The 20,193-nt window shown below is 32.6% G+C and overlaps 1 protein-coding gene across 1 annotated transcript in view; it reads left to right on the top strand.

The window, feature by feature from the left end:
* Positions 1-5,087: 5,087 nt before the first annotated feature.
* Positions 5,088-20,193, top strand: part of LOC108764948 (probable zinc transporter protein DDB_G0283629) — a 17,754-nt gene continuing 2,648 nt past the window's right edge. The window contains 7 exon segments of the mRNA XM_018513359.1: positions 5,088-5,221; positions 11,990-12,174; positions 12,965-13,081; positions 13,189-13,337; positions 14,868-15,019; positions 17,119-17,332; positions 17,539-17,779. Coding sequence (XP_018368861.1) covers positions 5,088-5,221; positions 11,990-12,174; positions 12,965-13,081; positions 13,189-13,337; positions 14,868-15,019; positions 17,119-17,332; positions 17,539-17,779 — 1,192 coding nt within the window.

Genomic DNA, 20,193 nt, shown 5'->3' on the forward strand with positions numbered 1-20,193 from the left:
CGCACGGGACCAGCGAGTGGAAAATTTCGCGACATCGCAGAAACTTTGGGAGAAGGGGCTACTGTCAATCTCTCAGATTGCATATACTACGGGTTTCGATTTGCTCTGCAGCTTTGAAGGATGCAGCTGTGGCATTTCGATGCGCGACTAATTGTTCTCCGTAATTTGTGATGAGCTCGATTTCTTAAGAGAAGAGAGATGACGGTGCTGCGTGAAAGTATGACAAGTGGTGTCCGTTGGAATCAGAAAAATTGGAGTGTATCGTTTCTGGAGAGAGTATCTTTTGGAAAATTGTTGATCTTCACAGTTAATGTCCGCACATGAATATTGAAGGTGTCGAGCTTCTTCTCTTTTCGGAATATATTGCTCGATATCGTATTCTTGATATCGAATTATACAATATTGGCAGACGGAAAATATATATGGGATAATCGTTGGCTAGCGAAATCGATTGGGAAGTTAATCCTTTGGAGGGAGAAATTACATGCATGCATATCGTCAATATTTATGATATGATCTTTCGATAACACATTCATGATATCTTATAAAATATTTTGGACAATTTTTTGGCATTTATATTTGAGGCGTAAGTTTCTTTTGGAAAAATGTCAAGACGTTAAGAGTTTCTAAATTTTCAAGTCTGTTTTTTTTTTTTTATGAACCGTTGTACACTCTTGTACTTAAAATGAAATAGATATATGTTTGATATTTGGCAAAAGCGAGAAAAAAGTTTTAGTATAGTCCAGTGCAGCAATAAAAAAATACATATTAATCTCTCACAAATTAGAACTTCTCATTCATAAAAGTTCTCATTCATAAAAATAAAATACGTTTTATATAACATCGTGGAACAGCCTTGAAAGAATCTGATATAAATACAAAAACATTGCGAAATGTTAAAAAATTCTCACTATTTATTGATTATAATCAACGTGTCTTTTGACATTCACACACACTCGTCGCATTGTCGGCGAGAAAGCTTTCCTCTTTCGATTTCTCTTTCTTCGGGCAATGTCTCCGCGTGTTAATAAATCGCAGAGCTCGCTCACTGATTGCCGAAATTATGCGGCAATTTTACCGTACGCGACATGCATTGTAGCTCTGCAAACACAAGGCCGCGATTCCCCTTCACTTTGCCACGCGACAGGATCTCAATACAATGATCGCACGCGAGGACGTACAACAAGTTTCACGAGCATTAAAACAAAAACCTAGACGTTTCTTCCCATTAAACTGTCGTGCATAATTGCAGTTCTCGCATATAAAAATAACAAATCGGGTTTTTCCACGAAGTTATCGACTCGACAAATCTCCGCGGTACGAGACGTAAATTTCTATTTTTCCCAACACATGATTCTTTTTTTTATACGTTAATTGTAGTCTTTACAACTCGTTTTGCACAAAGATCTATTCTACGAAATCAAAATCCCGAAATAAATAAGATCCTAGCGAGGAAAATCATTTCGTTCTGCTAACAACTTTCATTGAATCGTTTTGTTGCTCCGTTTTCTGGTATTTCCCGCCCGGGTATTTATTTACGATAAATCATTGAACTCGGATAAAATTGCGTCAACATCATTTACGTAAATCATAACTCCGAGGAACTACATAATTATGAGGAACTACTCGTGCGAAAACGATAAGAAGAGTGCACTCTCGCATGATTCCCTTCGGTTTTGTTCATCACGGAATATTTTCAACAAACGCTGGAATAACGGGACCAGCTTTGACCTGAAAATATCTCTGTGTCCGTGGACCTTCAAAATGTAGCCTTGAAATACTTTGCGTCACCGATGTCTCTTTTTTGTTCTTTCGCATTAGTAATCCACGTAAAACGTGAATGGATTCATTTTTATACATTTGTATTCGTATATATATAAATCCATTAAAAGATTTGAAATAAATTAGAGCTTTACACTCTCCGATTGATTAATGGTACATTTACGTTCATAAATCCATTAAAAAATTAATCAAAGTACACTCTCCAGTGATTAATCAACGGTACTTTTAACATTTATATCCGATTCAAATAGTAAAATAATTATTTTTTGTTATCTTATATTAGGATGCTTTGGTAACACGATTTGTGTTATATCAAGAAAGATAGAATATCAAGAAAGATAAAATATTTGAGTGTCAGTTTGTATCACTAAATAGAATAAATAAAGAAATACACTCTGTAGAATCTATACCTTCTTCAGTTTCATATTAAAAGACGTGTACAGTCTTTTTATATGGAAAGGTACTTTTAAAAGTGTGAAATATGAAAATTATTGGTTTAACCAACTTGCATGAAAGATGCCAGTATATATAATACAAAACAATTAAACGTATATGCAGAAAATCTACTGGATTATCTTCTTTAAAGACCAACGACTAGATCGGACGTCATTAAAGAAAGAGCGACCATCAACGATCGTTTAAAGCACGATCGTTTGACAATCGTTTGCGGTTGACTTCTTGGGTTTCTCTCTCATCAGCGCATCGTACCTGTAAAACCACGTATACCGCAAGTTTTTTCTCTCCTTTTTTTACCCCATTATCGACCCGTTACGCTTTCCAAGAGTAGAAAATAACAAATCGAGTTAATTTATGATTGTTTAACCGAAACTGTTACACATAATTTTCGTGTTGCATAGATAAGATAAAGGACTCTGATAACTTCCTAAATTATTTTTATTGTTGACATTGTCAAACAATGTTCGACATGCTTGTTATCTCGCGTTAAGTCACGAGTAACAAGACTAACAAGTAGTAGCATTTGCGAAGTGCATAATTTTATAGCCCGTGTAACGATCACGTTTTATCGCGGAGGAAGGGTGTACTCGCGTGTGCGTTTGTCATGCGATCCTGAAACGATCATAGGCGCCGCGCGATGCGCAAGGATCGCGCTCGCTCGAGTTTTCTTTCTGGAATTATCAGTCGGGATATTTCAAAAAATACTGTCCCAAAACTGTCCCAGGTAGCAAGGTGTCGTCTATTTAAAGTCATTGATTAGTCATTCTTATAACGAATGTGACGTTTAAAATGACATCGTAAAAATGACGTGGACACGTTTGTCACAGATACATAACGTCATAAGTCGACGTAAAAAATACATCATTTTTTTCGTGTTATTGACGGTAGCAAGTCGTTCATTTGGCGTCATTACCCAGTCAGAAATAATAATGGAATCGACATCGAATAGCTAGGTGCTAAAGTTACAAATATTCTAGTAAATTCAACTTTTGTAATTTCCACTTTATTTTAATAAGTTCCTTGACATCTAAACATTGTAAAAATGACGTGAATTCTTATATTTCTTATCACTCACACAATGTCATAAACTGACATCAAAAATACATAATTATTTTCGTGTTATTAACGGAATAAATGTATGACGTTATTAATTGATCATTAATAATGTTACTAGTACGTCGACAATTGGCCATTTTTTTGACGTCATTAAGTATAACATTGTAAAGACGTCATAAATAAATGACGTCATTAATTAGTCAAAAAGATGGTGTCATTATCACATCTTAAGTAGATCACATGACGTCAATAATTTAAAATGATTAACTATTGACGTCAAAATAACGACAGTTTGCTACCTGAGTGTGCCTAGGGAAAAAATGTTATATATATGGATTTTATGTATAATTATATATAATTGTATATAAAATATGTCAATTTTTTATATAAGTATAATTTTATATAATTTTATACAATTTTATATGATTATATATGAAACATTTTTTCCCGAGTCGTTATTTGATACTCGTTCTCAGGTTCTTTAGCTGCTAGTAAACAACAAGGGACATGATTAAACTAATTTTATTAAGAAATTTTATTTTATTACTTATCTTATTAAAAGAGTTTGTAAATTTACAAGAATTCTTATCATATCAGTAATACGTTTTTTCTATGAAACGTCTTGTCGACGCCCATGCAAGCGGTTCTCTCTGTCTTGACGAGGCAAGACTGTTGTTCTCGTATTATCACAGTATAATTAATACGAAACTGACATGGTGTCGGATAGCACGACATACGAAGCGACGAATCGACCGTTGTCGGTTATTAATCCGCTGGTGCACCTAATTATTTAAGAACATATGACGATAATCCGCAGACCGCTCAACCGATCTGAAATACATATAATTACCATGAGATTAATAAGTATTTCAAAAAACATGTACATAAGCAATAAGTATTAATAGAACGATGACTTGACTTTCAAAAGCCAGTAATTTCGTGTAAAAAAGTCCCCTATTTCCGTATTAGTCGCTCAAATGATAACAAATGAAAAGTTTCCACACAGTTGTGAAACTATTTGTCATTTCCTCATTAAGTGGCGAACGTGGGAGAAAAAGAGATAAGCAAATTCACGCGTATATCGTCAACGAAAGGAAGTATGTCGCTCGAGATACGTATCGATGCGAGTCCTCGTGTTGTCCTCGCGTCTCTCATCCGCGGTATCGGCAAAAATCTACAGATTATTTATTACTTGCGAGTACCTTGATTCAACGACGGAGACCGTCACGAATCTTTGTGAATATCTGGTCACCGTACCATATTCGTTCGTCTGTACACTCTGAAGGAACGAATTTCTGAGGGTCAGCCTTCCTTTTCCGCGCCGCGAACGCGGCCCTTGAAAAGATTAAGGCTATGTGATAAAAAAAATATATAGGTATAAAAAATATAGAATTCGTGATGCGATGGAAATTATGAGTTTACCAGTTTAACGATTAAATATTATAGACTGCAGATAAAAGTCTTTTATTAAAGTTTAAATAAATTATGCAAATATATTATTACATACAACAAATACAAATAAAATGTCTGTGTGAGCGTCCGCAGTAATTGTTAGTGTGTGAATAATATATTTATAAGAATCCTTTATTATTTATAATTCTTTACAAAAATACATATTGTTTATGCACCGCAGATGCTCATATATAAGCATTTCACTTGTATTAATTTATTTTTGAAACGTATTTTTGAAAACTATTTTTATTATAATTTTTTATATCTGATATTATGTTACATATACACGTGTTCACGTATTATATACATACGTGTACGTATATTAATGATATAATATAAAAATGTTCCAAACTAATTCAAGATGCGACTTTATCCAACTCTCACACATTTTTTAATGTACTAGTGTATGCGGTATCGCGAAACCTTTGTCTTCATCGATATTCTTTGATCGTGTGATTTTGCACACGGCATCATCGTGATTGAATCACAGACGGTGACAGGGGAACTCACAGGTACACGTGAAACGAATACACATTTGCGCACGGCATCATTGAGATATCTGGCTAATAGATAATAGCATTCTGTGAAAGGCGATAAGAATTGGTCATGTATTTACGTATGTAAGATTCAACGTTACTGGTAATGCAAAATATGATTAGATTGCAAGTTCGGCGAGGACTGAGACAAGAGAATTCTGATATAGTGTAAAATTTTATAAAATATGTATTTAATCGAGGGGGTAACCACTTAATGTAATCGTGGGACAGAGTCCTCGAAATCATTATAAAATTCATATGAAATCTCTATGTATAATCCGATAATTACATATGCAACCATGATAAATCATTGTATAATATTAAATAAATTCGTATATTTTACCAAATGACTTGATATGTAGTGAAAAAAATTATTTGTAATCAGATGAAATCATATGATGTCATATAATCTGTGGGACAATATTTCAGCTAATGGTTATTCCCTCGTATTTAACAATTGGAACAAAATTTGGAACTTTGTCAAATTCACGTATGGTTTACATCTCTGTTTAACTGCAACGAACAATTTTCCAAGTCTGTCAGGAGCTATTGCATATCTATTCTGAAGTATTATATGTAACAAGTAATATTATATATTTATACAAACTTACCTTTTTAAAAAAAGGTAAAAAAAAGCGCTAAGCATGCGTACTTTTCGTGAAGAATCATTTGGGTCGGTTTCACCAACGCCAATTACTTAATTGGCCGTGGAACTGACTAATTGTGTTTGCTATTTAGTAGAATTGACCACTTATGATTGACAGTTAATCATCGATTCGGCTTAATCGAGTTGATGAAATCGACTCTTTTTATATAATACTGACAAGTATCCAACCCAATTAACAGTAGTTTTAATTTTTTCTTCGAGGATATTCTTATAATGATATGTATCATTCGTATACCAAATTATATAAATAATATTAACTTTAATGATATCATTCCTATAAAAGATTTGATATCAAGAACTGTGGCGTAAAGTTAAATCCCATTTCTTTATACCATGTCAAATTAAATAAATAATGAATATTAATCTTATTATTAGATCTCGATCGATATAATAACATTTAACATAGTAGTAAAATATGAATGTAATATTTAGAAAAATAACACACACATAAATAAAAAGCATATTAATAAGAAAAATTAGAATCGTATTAAAAAATATGAATATTTAGAGAAAAATAAGAAAAATAAGAAGCATTTCCAATGAGAGTTAAAGTATCTAGCGTGTGTATATATACGATTGAATTATAGAGTCGTGTAAATTATAAAAACGTTGTGAATACTGTTAAGTTTAAGTCTAAGAAAAACAAATTTCGATTTGTAAAGTTATAAAAGAAAAATAAATAGTAAAGTTTATATTCTTATTCAGTGTAAAGTTCAGATTAAATTTATTATTATTTTTGTTATTACTTTTAAATTATAATTACCTTTTATTATTTATTTTTACTAATTACCATTCTAATTTTAAATTGATTTTATAATTTTTCTTACTTGATCTAGCAGCGCCAAGTGTTTTTACATGAAAAATTTTTCTATTTAAATTAAATTTTTTCGTTTTATACGGTTTAATTTTAACTCTTAAATTTTGTACATATAATATGCAATAGCTCCTGACAGACTTGGGAAATTGTTCGTTGCAGATAAACAGAGATGTAAACCATACGTTGAATTTGAAAGTTCCAAATTTTGTTCCAAACATCCTTTCGTAAATTCCATTTGAGAAAAATCTTCTTGACGTTTTCTGGATGGATTCATTAATAAGAGGCTTTACTTTACCACAAGGAAATCTCGACAAGAAATGCATCATGAAACATATCTTTAAATTACTAGTTACATAATAATATACATACAAGGTCGAACAAACAATTAGATTTACGCAAGACATCAACATTCGGTAATTGTTAAATTTAACCTCCTTACCTCCTCGAGGTTGATAAAAATTGACAGATATCCAGATTAGGAAATCTGTTGCATCGATGGCATATAGGGTTAAACAAATTTTCTACTTTACAGATAAATAACAAATATGTAAAAATTAGAAAATAATTTGTATTCTTAATATTTTTAAAGTAGAGAATTTGTGTAATTGAATTGAAGCAGAAAATATTACATGTTCTCATGTCCTTCTATGCCATCGATGTGACGGATTTCCTAACCTGAATAGTCATCAACTTTAACGATTAATATCTCTGTCCACGGGGTAAAGCGATATACATTTTTTTTGCCATTTAAATTCGTTCATTTCGTATAAAAACGTGTCGAATAAGTCTAATTTAATGTAATTGCAGAAGCAGAAAATCACTTATCCTCTATGCCATCGACGTGACGGATTTCCTAACCTCCTAACTTAACCACAGAAAACAGACATGTGTGATGTGACTTTAGAACATATACGTGACCATGCATTGCCAGCGCAACATTTGCCTCTTGCGCCAAAAATTCCAAAAGGACATTACCCCCACCACTCCGTAGCGGCGACGACGACGATAATGATGACGTTTTTTCTTAATAATACAGCGAATAATTTCATCTATTCATTTATATTTAATCTCCTTTTGTTAAATATTAAGTTATAAACAAACAAATGGAGATCGAGATCGAATAAATTGCTTTTTCATTATCATTTCCTATTTATTTAGCAATTATGACTGTTTCATTTTTACCAACTTTATCGATTCTGTTTTGAAAAAACCGACCGTGTCATTACTATAGTACAGACTCACGCCATGCTTAGCGCCGCGACACTGTCGTGTGTTCGCCGATAATGTATCACTAAAGCCGTAATCACACTATAGACTCCCGACTCTGACTCGACTACTGACTCGGACTCCCAACAGTCCCAACTATCATTCTACCAATCACAGCAAGGCAGCAGCCGACTCTGAGGGTGCCGTCACATACAGCCCGTAATCCGTAATCCGCATCGGATTACGGGCTATATGTGACGGCACCCTGACTGCCGACTCGAGAATAGAAATCACTCTATTCGATCGACTTTGAGTTGGGAGTCGGGAGTTAGAATCGGGAGCCTGTAGTGTGATTACGGCTTAATGATACGTTTCCACTGAGCGCGTCACGCGTCGCGTCGTCTACGCGTCACGACGCGACGCGAAAGAGAGAAAGAGAGGGGTTGTGTACATATATAACTTCACTCTTTCTCTCTTTCGCGTCGCGTCGTGACGCGATGGACGACGCGACGCGTGACGCGCTCAATGGAAATGTACCATAACGCTCCTTGTGTAAAGAATCAGAAGGACGCGAAACTAGCGCTTCTTGCGTAAAGAATGTCAGAAGGACACTAAAGGAATGTGTGGAATGCGGTCGACGACGACGACGACGATGTATCTTAATAAAATATTATGAAAAAGTGGCCGTTTCGGAAATTTGCGTCGCGATATCTCCGCTTGTAAGGTACGTAGAGAAAAAATAAAAACACTTTTATTATATATTTCGAGCGGTTACAATCGATTAAACACACTTAGAAGTTGATCGGTTCAGCCCAAAAACATATAGAATGGACTGCTCGATCCGTGTGTGAAAATGGTCGATAGGGATGAGAGAGAGGGACCGTGGCAGACGGCCATTTCTATCTCTTTCCATTCAATGGTGTAATGGGAGAGAGAATGAGAGGGAGATTGGCCGTCTCCCACGGTCCCTCTCTCTCATTATTGTCGACCACATTTGATGCATTTCTTAGATACGGATCGTGCAGTCCATTCTCTATGCTTTGGTTCAGCCCTTATTGACTTTCCGATAACCTCAATCGGTCGCAACTCTCCGGTTCGCGTAAAGGAGGCACGGCAATGTTTCGCGCCATAGCTTAACGCCGAGACACTACCAGTGTCTCCAAATATAATGTGTTACTGTTAAAGCGTGTTACAACCAAAGACATAGAGAATGGACTGCGCGATCCGTATCCAAGTAGTGTATCAAATCATGATAAAAAGACAAGGGTATGCTCATGCGCATGACCAATCAGATTTTTGTCCTTGCTTACGTCACAACGAGTGGCTTACGCCACTGTTCAGCAATTTCAGATTGTTTTGGAAAGGTAAAATATTTAATTTTACTTCCCTCAGTTTTTTTTGTTTTTTTCATATAATTGCCGCATCCTTTCACTATGCAGGTCATCGTGAAAATATTTTTAACATTAACTTCTACCGATGACAACGTGCACTACGCCATGGACACCATGATAAATTACGACCGATAACCACCGATTGCACCCGAATCAGAACCGACCAATCAACGCGTACCCGAATATGACGTAGGCAAGGACATGCGCAAGCTGAACGAGTTTTAGACAATTGATGAGCATACCCTTGTATTTTTATCATGTATCAAATGTGGTCGACAATAATGAGAGAGAGGTCCGTGGGAGACGGCCAATCCCCCTCTCATTCTCTCTCCCATTACACCATTGAATGGAAAGAGATAGAAATGGCCGTCTGCCACGGTCTCTCTCTCTCTCTCATCCCTATCGACTATTTTGACACACGGATCGCGCAGTCCATTCTCTATATCTTTGGTTACAACCACGGTTGCCAGGTCTCCAGATTGCGACTGGAGTCTCCAGTTTTCGGCACCAATTTCCAGTTCTCCAGTCAACGGGAAAAATCTCCAGTTTTTTACTAGTATTTTGTTCATCATTTTATAGATTTCACGACAAAATCATTACTTGCTATTGAAAAGAAGCATTTAACTTGTATTGAATTAGATGAAATAATGAGATCGCTAAGAATGAAATTAGAAGTTAGGATAAAGAATAAATTTTTTAGAAGTACAGTAAATTCTGTACTTAAATGCATGCTAAATAAAGAAATATCTATTAATGAAGCTTTATCGGTATATAAAAGAGCAATGAATTATCTTGAAAAATGGTATGATTATGATGTAACAATTTACAAAGAAATGAGAGCTCTTGATTTAAAAAGTAATAACTTTGATTATGAAAATATTTTGAAAATTGCAGCGCATCTTAATTTAACTGTCAGGAGATAAATTATATGAAGAAGTGTGTATTACAAAGAACTTAATACCTTCTATTGATCCTAACAATACATTGGATGAAAAATGGAAAAAAATATTTTTAAACAATGATTGCCACTTCTTTACTGAGTTATCGAAAATATTACAAAATGTCCTTGCAATACCAGTGAACAATAGTTACGTAGAAAGAATTTTTTCAATAGTAAATAATCTATAAACTGACGAACATAATCGTTTGCATGTTGAATCAATAAAGGCAGAAGTGTGCGTCAAAGAAAATTATAATTTGAATTGTAAGAAGTTTTACAATTTCTTGAAAGAACTTGAACAAAGAGAGTTACTGAAATGTGCAATGAATCAAAAAAAGTATTATTTCAATAGAAAGAAATAGTGAGAAAATAATATGTTATGTTTCATCGTTATCGTATAAAGTAGTATGGTTTTTTTTTTTCATTTAAACAGTTTTATATAACGATTAACGCGCTGTATGGTGCAATATTAATTGTGATTATGTTCGCAATTTGTTATGTTACACGAATAATGTTATTTTTTTGTTTTGCGAACTATATGTAACTCGCGCTGTACGCATTAGATATTCTAAAAATAATATTTAAAAATAAAAAGTCTGATAGTGTTGACACGTTATGTTGGTCAATTTCTTTGGCGCCTCTTTTTTTTTTTTTAAACAATAGACCGACTTTCAGTCGGAACATGAAATCTCCAGCGCACGGACCTTCGGGTTCCAGCCATGCAGTGCTCGGGACCTGGCAACCGTGGTTACAACATCAACAATACATATTGTGCATACAAATATCTCCATCAGACTTTTTACAGAATTGCTTACGACGCTTACGTAATTAAAATAGAGTGAAAAAACATGTATATGAGAATTTTCTTACATTCTTTTTTTTCTTTTTTCCAAAATATTGATTATTCTTGATAATATCACGAATACAAATATTTTAAAAAATATGTATTTTTTAATATATTTTAAATGTATAAAATATATTTAATGATATTCTCAATATTTCTAAAAAATATTGATTTCTTTTATAAATCTGCATTTAGAAATAAATATATCTAATTTGACAAAAAATAAAAAATAAGGAATATTAAGAAATCTTTCTTTATCTCAAATTAACCGAATTATGCAAATTATGTAAATTATTTTCGATAAATCTCTAATTAGGAAATAGATTCTGTTACAAATTCGAATTTTATAATTTTCACTATAATTTGAATATATAACTTAATGGACTTTATACCGAGTTCCATAAATAATATACTGCTGCCTCTTATCACATTAACCAGTACGAACATCTTCATATAAATCTTATCAAAGAAAGCCGAGAGATATAAAAGATAGCTCCGGAATTGATGTAGATTTCGTGATTTGTTGGTGATTGACAAATAAAAAGCTACCGAAATTATTTTTACGTACCCAAAAAGTTCAATAAAGTAAAATTGACATGATGAAAGAGAGAGATGACTTAAAATAGTTTATTAAATATAAATGACTCTACAATGATGTCACTTTTTCCCCGAATCATCGACGGCAAGCCATACATGACTATTTCATTAATACGTAATCACTTTCTTCCATTACGCAACGTCGTATAAAAAAAGCGCGATCGTTGTAATAAAGTAAAAAAGATTCTTTGTACCATTACTTTAATAATATTCAACTGTAGAAATTTATAATGATGTGTTTGCAGATTTAAAGATAAGGCGATTTATGGCTATGGAACGAGCATTCCCCCGAATAACAACGAGGACGAGGAAAATGAGATGTCACCACGGAAGGTCATCTTCTGCGTCCATGGAAAATTGTCAGGTTGTTGTACGGTTGTGAAAAGCTCTGGCGACGAAAATACAGCTGCGGACTATCAACAAAATCCATGTATGTTTTCTTTGCGAGATATATAATGATGTGATTTAAGAGGCCTTTCACTTTTGCCGGCCATAAAATTATTCTATTCTTATGAATTTTTTAAAGAAAGATTTAAAAAAATGATGGCATAAAAAATGTTTTTGTCAAAAAAATTGTTTACTTTTTTGTTTGTAAAACATCAAATTGTTGATGTGAAAACTCAATTATAGTTTCTGCGTAAAAGTGTTAGGAAACAAAAGAAAAAACCAGGAGATTATCTTAATTAGTTTTTTAGTTATCATTTCAACAAGGTTAAAAACATTTAAGGAAAAATTTCGAGAAAAACGTATTTAACGTTTCAGTTTTACTTTATCCATATACGGAAGTTTCAGTACACTACGGTTATTCCGCAAAAGACCTTCCTGTTTTTCATAAAAGGTGTTTTATACCAGTTTCTTTAGTCACCGAGCAATTCTAGTTTCTTTTAAGAAAAATGTGCGACGATCCTTCACGCAATGCCTATCTTTTTGGTCAGTATATATTTTTGCTATCTGATTATTTAAGAAAGTGACAATTATAAAAAGTGAAATGAAAATTATCTGAAAAATAGAGACAACAATGACAATTCATTGTAAGAAAAACATTTGTCCAATTTATTCTAAATTTAACTAGAAAAAAAACCTATTATATTTTATTATATTAAAATATAATTTTTGCATCAATCAAGTAACTTTAATTGACATTTAACGAGTCGTGGCTTTTCAGGTAACTCCTTTTTTTTAACTAAACACTTATATTCCTTTCTTATGATTATTTTTAGTATCTCCAGAAGATCATTGTCACAGGGAGAGGAATGAAGAGATCGACAAGAAAGCCCGAAAGAAGTTGTTGATCGCCAGTGCGCTCTGCGTTATTTTTATGATAGCAGAAATCGTCGGTAATATAACAAAACGCGTTATTTATATAAACAAGAATACTTTGCAAAAATTATTTACGGTCGCGGAGTTATCATAAATTTCCTTCTTATTTTCTTTTTCTCTTTAGGCGGAGTATTATCGAATAGTTTGGCGATAGCAACTGATGCCGCGCATTTGTTGACTGACTTTGCGTCTTTTATGATATCTCTTTTTTCCATCTGGGTCGCCAATAGACCAGCCACTAGAAAAATGCCTTTTGGTTGGTATCGAGCGGAGGTGAGTATTTTTTTCCCTTTCTCTTTGATGTGGATATTCAGACAAAATTGAATTAGCTAAACGTGGAATCTTATTGATAAATAAGTATAATTTATATTATCAATTATTTAAATCAGGCCTGTCCAATTTGAGCTCCAGAGCCAAAATACAAACCCATCAACGTAAAAAATTCAATATGGGTAAGATTTCGAGGACTAAAATGTTGATCAGCAAGCATCTGAGTGATGCTTATCAATATTTTATAGTCCTTGAAATCTTACTTACATTGAATGTTTTGCGTCGATGAATGCGTTTTGGCTTCTGAGTTCAAATTGAACAGGCCTGATTTAGATGTAAAAGTTAACGATGTGAAGTTAATGAGAAGACCCTTATGGAAAAACTATTAATAAATGGTAAAATGGCCAATAGTAATTTGGCTAATAGTTAGTACTGTTTGTTGGCCAATAGTTACTGTTGGTCAATAATTACTGTTGGTCAATAGTTATTATTGATCAATAAAAAGGAGTAGAGTATATATTGTACACAAATTTTCGAAGGTTTCGCGCGACCACTCGGGGATTATTTTATTTCTATGTTTTCTTATGTATTTTTCTACGTAAAAATAAAAAATAATCATTATAATAACGCCAGACCTAAAGAAAAATTGGTACATTGATATAAAGGTGAATAAAATCCTTATTTGCATCGTTATAAAAAAATCACTGTTAGTTATGTTTCAATAATTTATTTATGAAATTAATTCCAAATTGGATCAAATGCGAATAATATTGCACCATAAAACGTTAATTAGAATATATTTTTCGTTATAAACATTTATTATCTTGGTACCGCGCGCGTTTCCCTCATTCCATCATGCGTTGTGTATCTCATGATAACAAATGTTATAATGAAAAATATAATCTAATTAACGTTTTATGGTGCAATACTGTTCGTGTTTGATCCAATTTGAAATTAATTTCATAAATAAATAATTAAAACATAACTGACAGTGATTTTATAATGATGCAAATAATGATTTTTATTTACTTTACTTACTTTATTTATGTATCAATTTTTCCTTGAATCTGGCGTTATTATAAAATAATTATTGTCAGGTTCTCCGAAGTTCAAACTATTAGAGTCATAATAGTAACTATTGGAGCCTCTATCGTAACTACTGAAGTCTCAGTAATAACTACTGGAGTCTCAGTAGTAACTACTGGAACACCAATAGTAACTATTGATTCTTAATAGTATTTTTCCGTAAGGGGATGTAAAGTTAGAATAGAGAACAGTATACACATGGAATAAATATTGCATGAAATTTGCATTAAAATTGTTTTTAATTAATTTCGAAATTATTCGTGATGTATTATAATTTATGTGGAGTTGTATCACACACAAAAGAAAGCCAGTTAATACACCTGTGAAAAAATGTACATATATATGCTGTATCTCAGAAATTTTTTTCTGCAGTGCATTTTATAAAACAATGGAAATATTACAACACGCGGAAATTGATGATAGGATATTTTCTGTTCGTTGTTTTAGGTTATCGGGGCATTGACTTCGGTTTTATTAATATGGGTAGTTACCGGCATTTTATTCTACCTCGCGATAGAAAGAATTGTCCATAAGGACTTCGAATTGGATGCAACGGTGATGTTGATTACGTCTGCAGTTGGTGTTGCGGTAAATCTAGTGTTAGTGATATCATTGAAGACAATTATTTATTTAATCTTCTGTACAATCCAATGGCGATTCATGCATAGCAACATAATACCGTACAATTGTTCCTATAACAATGGAAAGTACAATGTACTTAATATTCCTGGCGAAAATTTTTCTCATAATTTTGATACGAATTGGAACATTTTTCAGAAATACTCAGAAATATTCGGAAAGTTTACATCTTCTTACAGAATTTTTCACACAACCAAATTCTGACATATTCCGAAATTTCTCATCCCATAATAAAAAAAAATATTTTTTAATTTTTTAGATTTTATAACATTTTATCAGGAATTATACAAAAAATCTTAGAAATCTTACGATATTTTATAATTAACATATACGAAAAATTCTGAGAAAAGATGTAGATTTTCTGAGAAATGTTCCAATTTGTATAAAAAATGTGAAAAAGTTATAAAATGATATAGAAATTTTGAAAAATTATATAGAAATTCTGAACAATCATATGAAAAATTCTGAAAAAAATTTTCACCAGGAGTAACATTAACCGACCCAAGTAACACATGAAGTTTCAAAACTACGATAACGTTGTCGCAATTTAAATAGCATTTTTGTCACAGATACTGCCATAACGTCATTGTGACGTTTTGAAAATTGTAGCAGCAAAAACGATATCGGAGCCATTTGGATGCTTAACTATTCTGCTATTGTATAAAGAGGTTGTTACATGTTTAAAATGTCTGGCGATAACGTTGTTTAAACTGCAACATGTAGCATAGCTATTGTCACAATGTCATTAGAGCATTTCAAGTTGTAAAAGTTGTTAGCCAAAAATTGGCTAACATTTTAGACTTTAAAAACAATGTCGCAGCTATTGACTACATAACTATTTTGCTGTAAAAAGATTGTGTCATATTACAATAGTGGTAGTCGGAATAAAGATAAACAAACTAATAAAGGAGAATGATTTTTGTTTGTAAATTAATAAAATCAATAAAAATTGATCTATAATTTTTTAATTTGTAAAACAAGAATTTAAAAAATTTCTTTTTTGCTTTAACTTGAATTGAATCTCTGGCAATTTCGTTTCACTATAAGATCAAATTTAAACATTAATTAATCATTGCAATTATTACAATTTATAAAGTACGTATATAAGTATACTAGCGCGGGCAAACATTCATAAATATACTGATTACAGAACTACACAGAACTACATAGAATCTTATAAGTACTAATTAATTTTAGAGCCACATAAATGAACGTATGGTCAATTTTTTGCTATGATATGTGCTAAATATAATAGGCCTTCTACAATAAGCCGCAAGTCAGAACGTCAGAAGTCTTAACCAGTCTTATGTGGGGTCTACAATAGAAGTCGTAGCAATCGTAGGGTCTTAAGTCGTAGAAAATTGACCAATCATAGTCGATTATTCTTCTCATATTCTACTGTGATTGGCCAACTTCACAGATTATGACTTAAGATTGCTTAAAACTTCTGACTTGCGGCTTATTGTAGAAGGACTGTAACATTGATAATCACGTTACTCTTTGCTTTCGATGTCATACAAATTACAGCCGAATTTTCCAAACTTTTACAAATTTCTTTTCATCTTGAAGACTTGTTAGCTATTCACTTTCCAACTTTAAAAGTAGCAAAATGGCTGAGATTAGTTTTGGTTTTTCTGATAACGTAAAGTCACAGTGATTTTACAGCTATCATTACAGATAAAATAACTGCGCATTTTGACTTTCTAGTTGTCATAGTCACTGTACTACTATTATAATGCACAGCTAAAGTAGCTGTGGCTATATTTTGATCTTTTTTTTTTATTTTTTTATAGCTAGACTGTGTTACTTGGGAAGCATCTCCTCATTGCGTATTATAATCGCGAATAATACATGAATTAATTTAAATGTGCGAAATGAGAAGTGTTTGAAGTAATTAAATTACATGAATGGCCTGATTTGAACTTTATTTAATTTAAATAAAAAAAATTAGCTCAAAATTGCAGATATAAACTAGTTTTAACAAAATTTTCAGAATTAGCGTCTTTATTTAATTTATTGTAAAGAGAAATATATGCATTATATATATGTGATATTATAGAATGGGCCTGTCGTTGCATCAGCATGGCCACAGTCACGGCGGACACAGTCACGGTGGACACAATCACGATAATGTGGAAAATGGGCATGATGATGATCTCAAAGGCGACCAATCAAAAAAGAATATCAATGTGCGCGCCGCATTCATTCATGTTTTGGGTGATTTTATTCAGAGCGTGGGAGTATTCATCGCCGCATTAGTCATTTATTTTAAGGTATCTTCAAACTTTCATTAGTAATTTACCAACGTATATTTTTACATACTTTATCATGTCTCATGAAATAAAAATAAAGCTTTGAAAAGTTGTCATTCTTGTGTTCTTTATATATTTATCTTTTATAGAAGTTTTGTGATTCAATGAACAAACAGGCTTATCTATCGAAAACATAAAGCATAACTAATAATCGATTAATATTTCAGCCAAGTTGGAGCTTGGTGGATCCAATATGTACATTCCTCTTCTCCATATTAGTTATTCTCACTACAGTGGCGATTATTAAAGATGTAATTAATGTGTTGATGGAAGGTATTCCTAAGGGTTTTGACTATTCGCACGTGGAGAATACCTTTATGCAAATAGATGGAGTCGTTAAAGTACACAATCTTAGAATCTGGGCGCTTTCACTCGACAAGACTGCTCTGTCAGCGCATCTCGCTATAAGTACGTACACCCAAAAATACAATTCAACATGTGCACTTCTTATATTTACGTATTTTAGTTATGCAACGAAACTAGTCTTAAAATAATATATGCCGTCACAAAGCATGCTTATATTTATAGATTCTCAAATTCTTGCACCTGTACTAAATCCTTTAGCATTATCCTAGATCATTATATATATATTTCTCGATTCAAACTATAAATTTATTTGCATTTCATCGTTCTTTAGACTTCTAAATTTTATTATATATAAAATCATGTTTCGTATTTCTATTATTATTGTGTTATCTATTTCGCGACATTTATTTTTTATTGAAACAATGCGATATTTTCATTCGCAGAACCTGGATCAAGTCCCCAGAACATCTTATGCACCGCTACGCGGAATATCCACGATAAATACAAATTCTTTGAGATGACACTGCAAATAGAGGAATTCAATGAACGAATGGAGAACTGCAAACAGTGCAAGTCGCTATCGTAATAAGGTGTTACTGTTATGGTACTTACGTGTCCTATAGTCATAAAATAAGGGACGCAATGTGCAACGAAGATATTTTTAGATTACAATCATCTTCATCACGAATTAAACTGTTAAGATTACTTTATTCGCGAAAGCAGCGAACACGCATTACATTGAGAACTCTTGTTATATATTTCCTTTTCTTTCCTTTCTTTTTTTAACCAGCTCATATAAATACATACGAGCAGTCAATTCGCAATGCGTTTATTGTGAATAGTTTGTGTTATTCCGTTATGAGATAAATTATAATTAGTTCCATAAATAAACTAAGATATACCGTCAATTGTTTCAGTTACGATAAGTATTCTAAATGTTTCTCACATCGATTTTCATACTAATAGATGGATATATTAATCTTTCAAGTTAAAAATTGTAAAAATAATTCATATTTATTTTTAAGAGTGACTGGAATGCTTCAGTAACATCGACGAGATGTTATTAAAGATAGCCAAAGATTTTTCGTGACCATGAAAGGGACCCGAAGAGAGCCCACCCGCAATTACAGAGCAATGATCAACTATTTTGGCTTTACTATAAGGATAACAAACGTGATTTTTAAAGACATTTTTAATGTTATCCTCCCCAAACAATATATTCAAGAACGAGTTATAAGCACCTTAAAAACATTTTTTTAAAACGTCTGAAATTTACCCATACAGTACACTTTATCCCAGAGATGTTTCTACTAACGTTCTCAGAATGTTGAGACATTTTTAGGATGCTCTTCAGAACATTCCTAGCTTGAACATCTGTGCTATTAGTAATCTATAATGTGTTCTTTGCTTTCTATTTCTCGTTTTTTACCTCATGCCTTTTTCTTTTTTATGACCGTTTTATTGACAATCACGTTTTTTTTCACGTGTTGCTCGTCTCTTTCGAAGTCCATCAATTTTTATTTCGGACGAAAGAAAACAAAAATTGGATAAGAGGCAAAAAGGCAAGAAGTAAAAAGCAAAAAAGGGAAAAATGTTATATATATATATATATATATTTTATATATAATTTTATATAATTATATATGAAACATTTTTGCGAGAAAGAGAAAACAAAGAGCACATTGTACTGACAATGAGTCCAGTAGACCAATACATCTAAATAGTCGATAATGTCATCGTTCTTCACACACTTAAGCAGGAAGTACAAACTCTTGCATAACATGTAATACATAAGAAAATACAATCAACGTTCTTTGTTTCTTTCCTTTCCATGAAATAAAGAACTCTGATTGGTTGAATTTCTTATGCATTACGTGTTACCTTCGGGACTCACTGGATTGTGTTCCAAAACTCGATTATGTCAATCCGAGTACGTATTATTTTATCCTCGTTGTTCACCAAATGTTGAACAAGAATAAAAGATATTCGGAGTTGACAGAGTCAAGTTTTGGAATGCACCCCTCTCACGATTTATCCATGATGATAAGACATCCATGATGTAAGAATACCAGGTTTTTCGTTCCCGTGATTGCGCAGTAGCAGCGTGAATCTAGGCAAAATTTTGATTGGCTATTCCAATGTGTCAGCGCTATTATACCATGGTAGAAATCCTTCCATGTATTATACGCAGAAAAGTCAATTTAGACAAAAATTTGATTGGTTGTTTCCAGGGTTGGGTAAGTTAATTTTTTCTTTTAACTAAGTTAAGTTAAAGTTAACAACCTTGAAAATTTAACTTAGTTAAGATACAAGTTAATGTATAATGAAATTAATTGAATTAAAAGTTAAGTTAATAAAAAAAAGTAATTGAAAAATTAAAAGTTAAATTTCTTTCTATTTTATGATTTCAGAGTCTTATGGCTGTTCTACAATATGCTTTTTGTTTTCTGTTTCTTGCTGTTTGTCTCTTGCCTTCTTGATCAAAAAGACAAGAGACAAACAGAGACAAACAGCAA

This window comes from Trachymyrmex cornetzi, unplaced genomic scaffold (genome assembly GCF_001594075.2).
Source record: "Trachymyrmex cornetzi isolate Tcor2-1 unplaced genomic scaffold, Tcor1.1 scaffold468, whole genome shotgun sequence".
In the NCBI taxonomy this organism is placed as follows: Eukaryota; Metazoa; Arthropoda; class Insecta; order Hymenoptera; family Formicidae; genus Trachymyrmex; species Trachymyrmex cornetzi.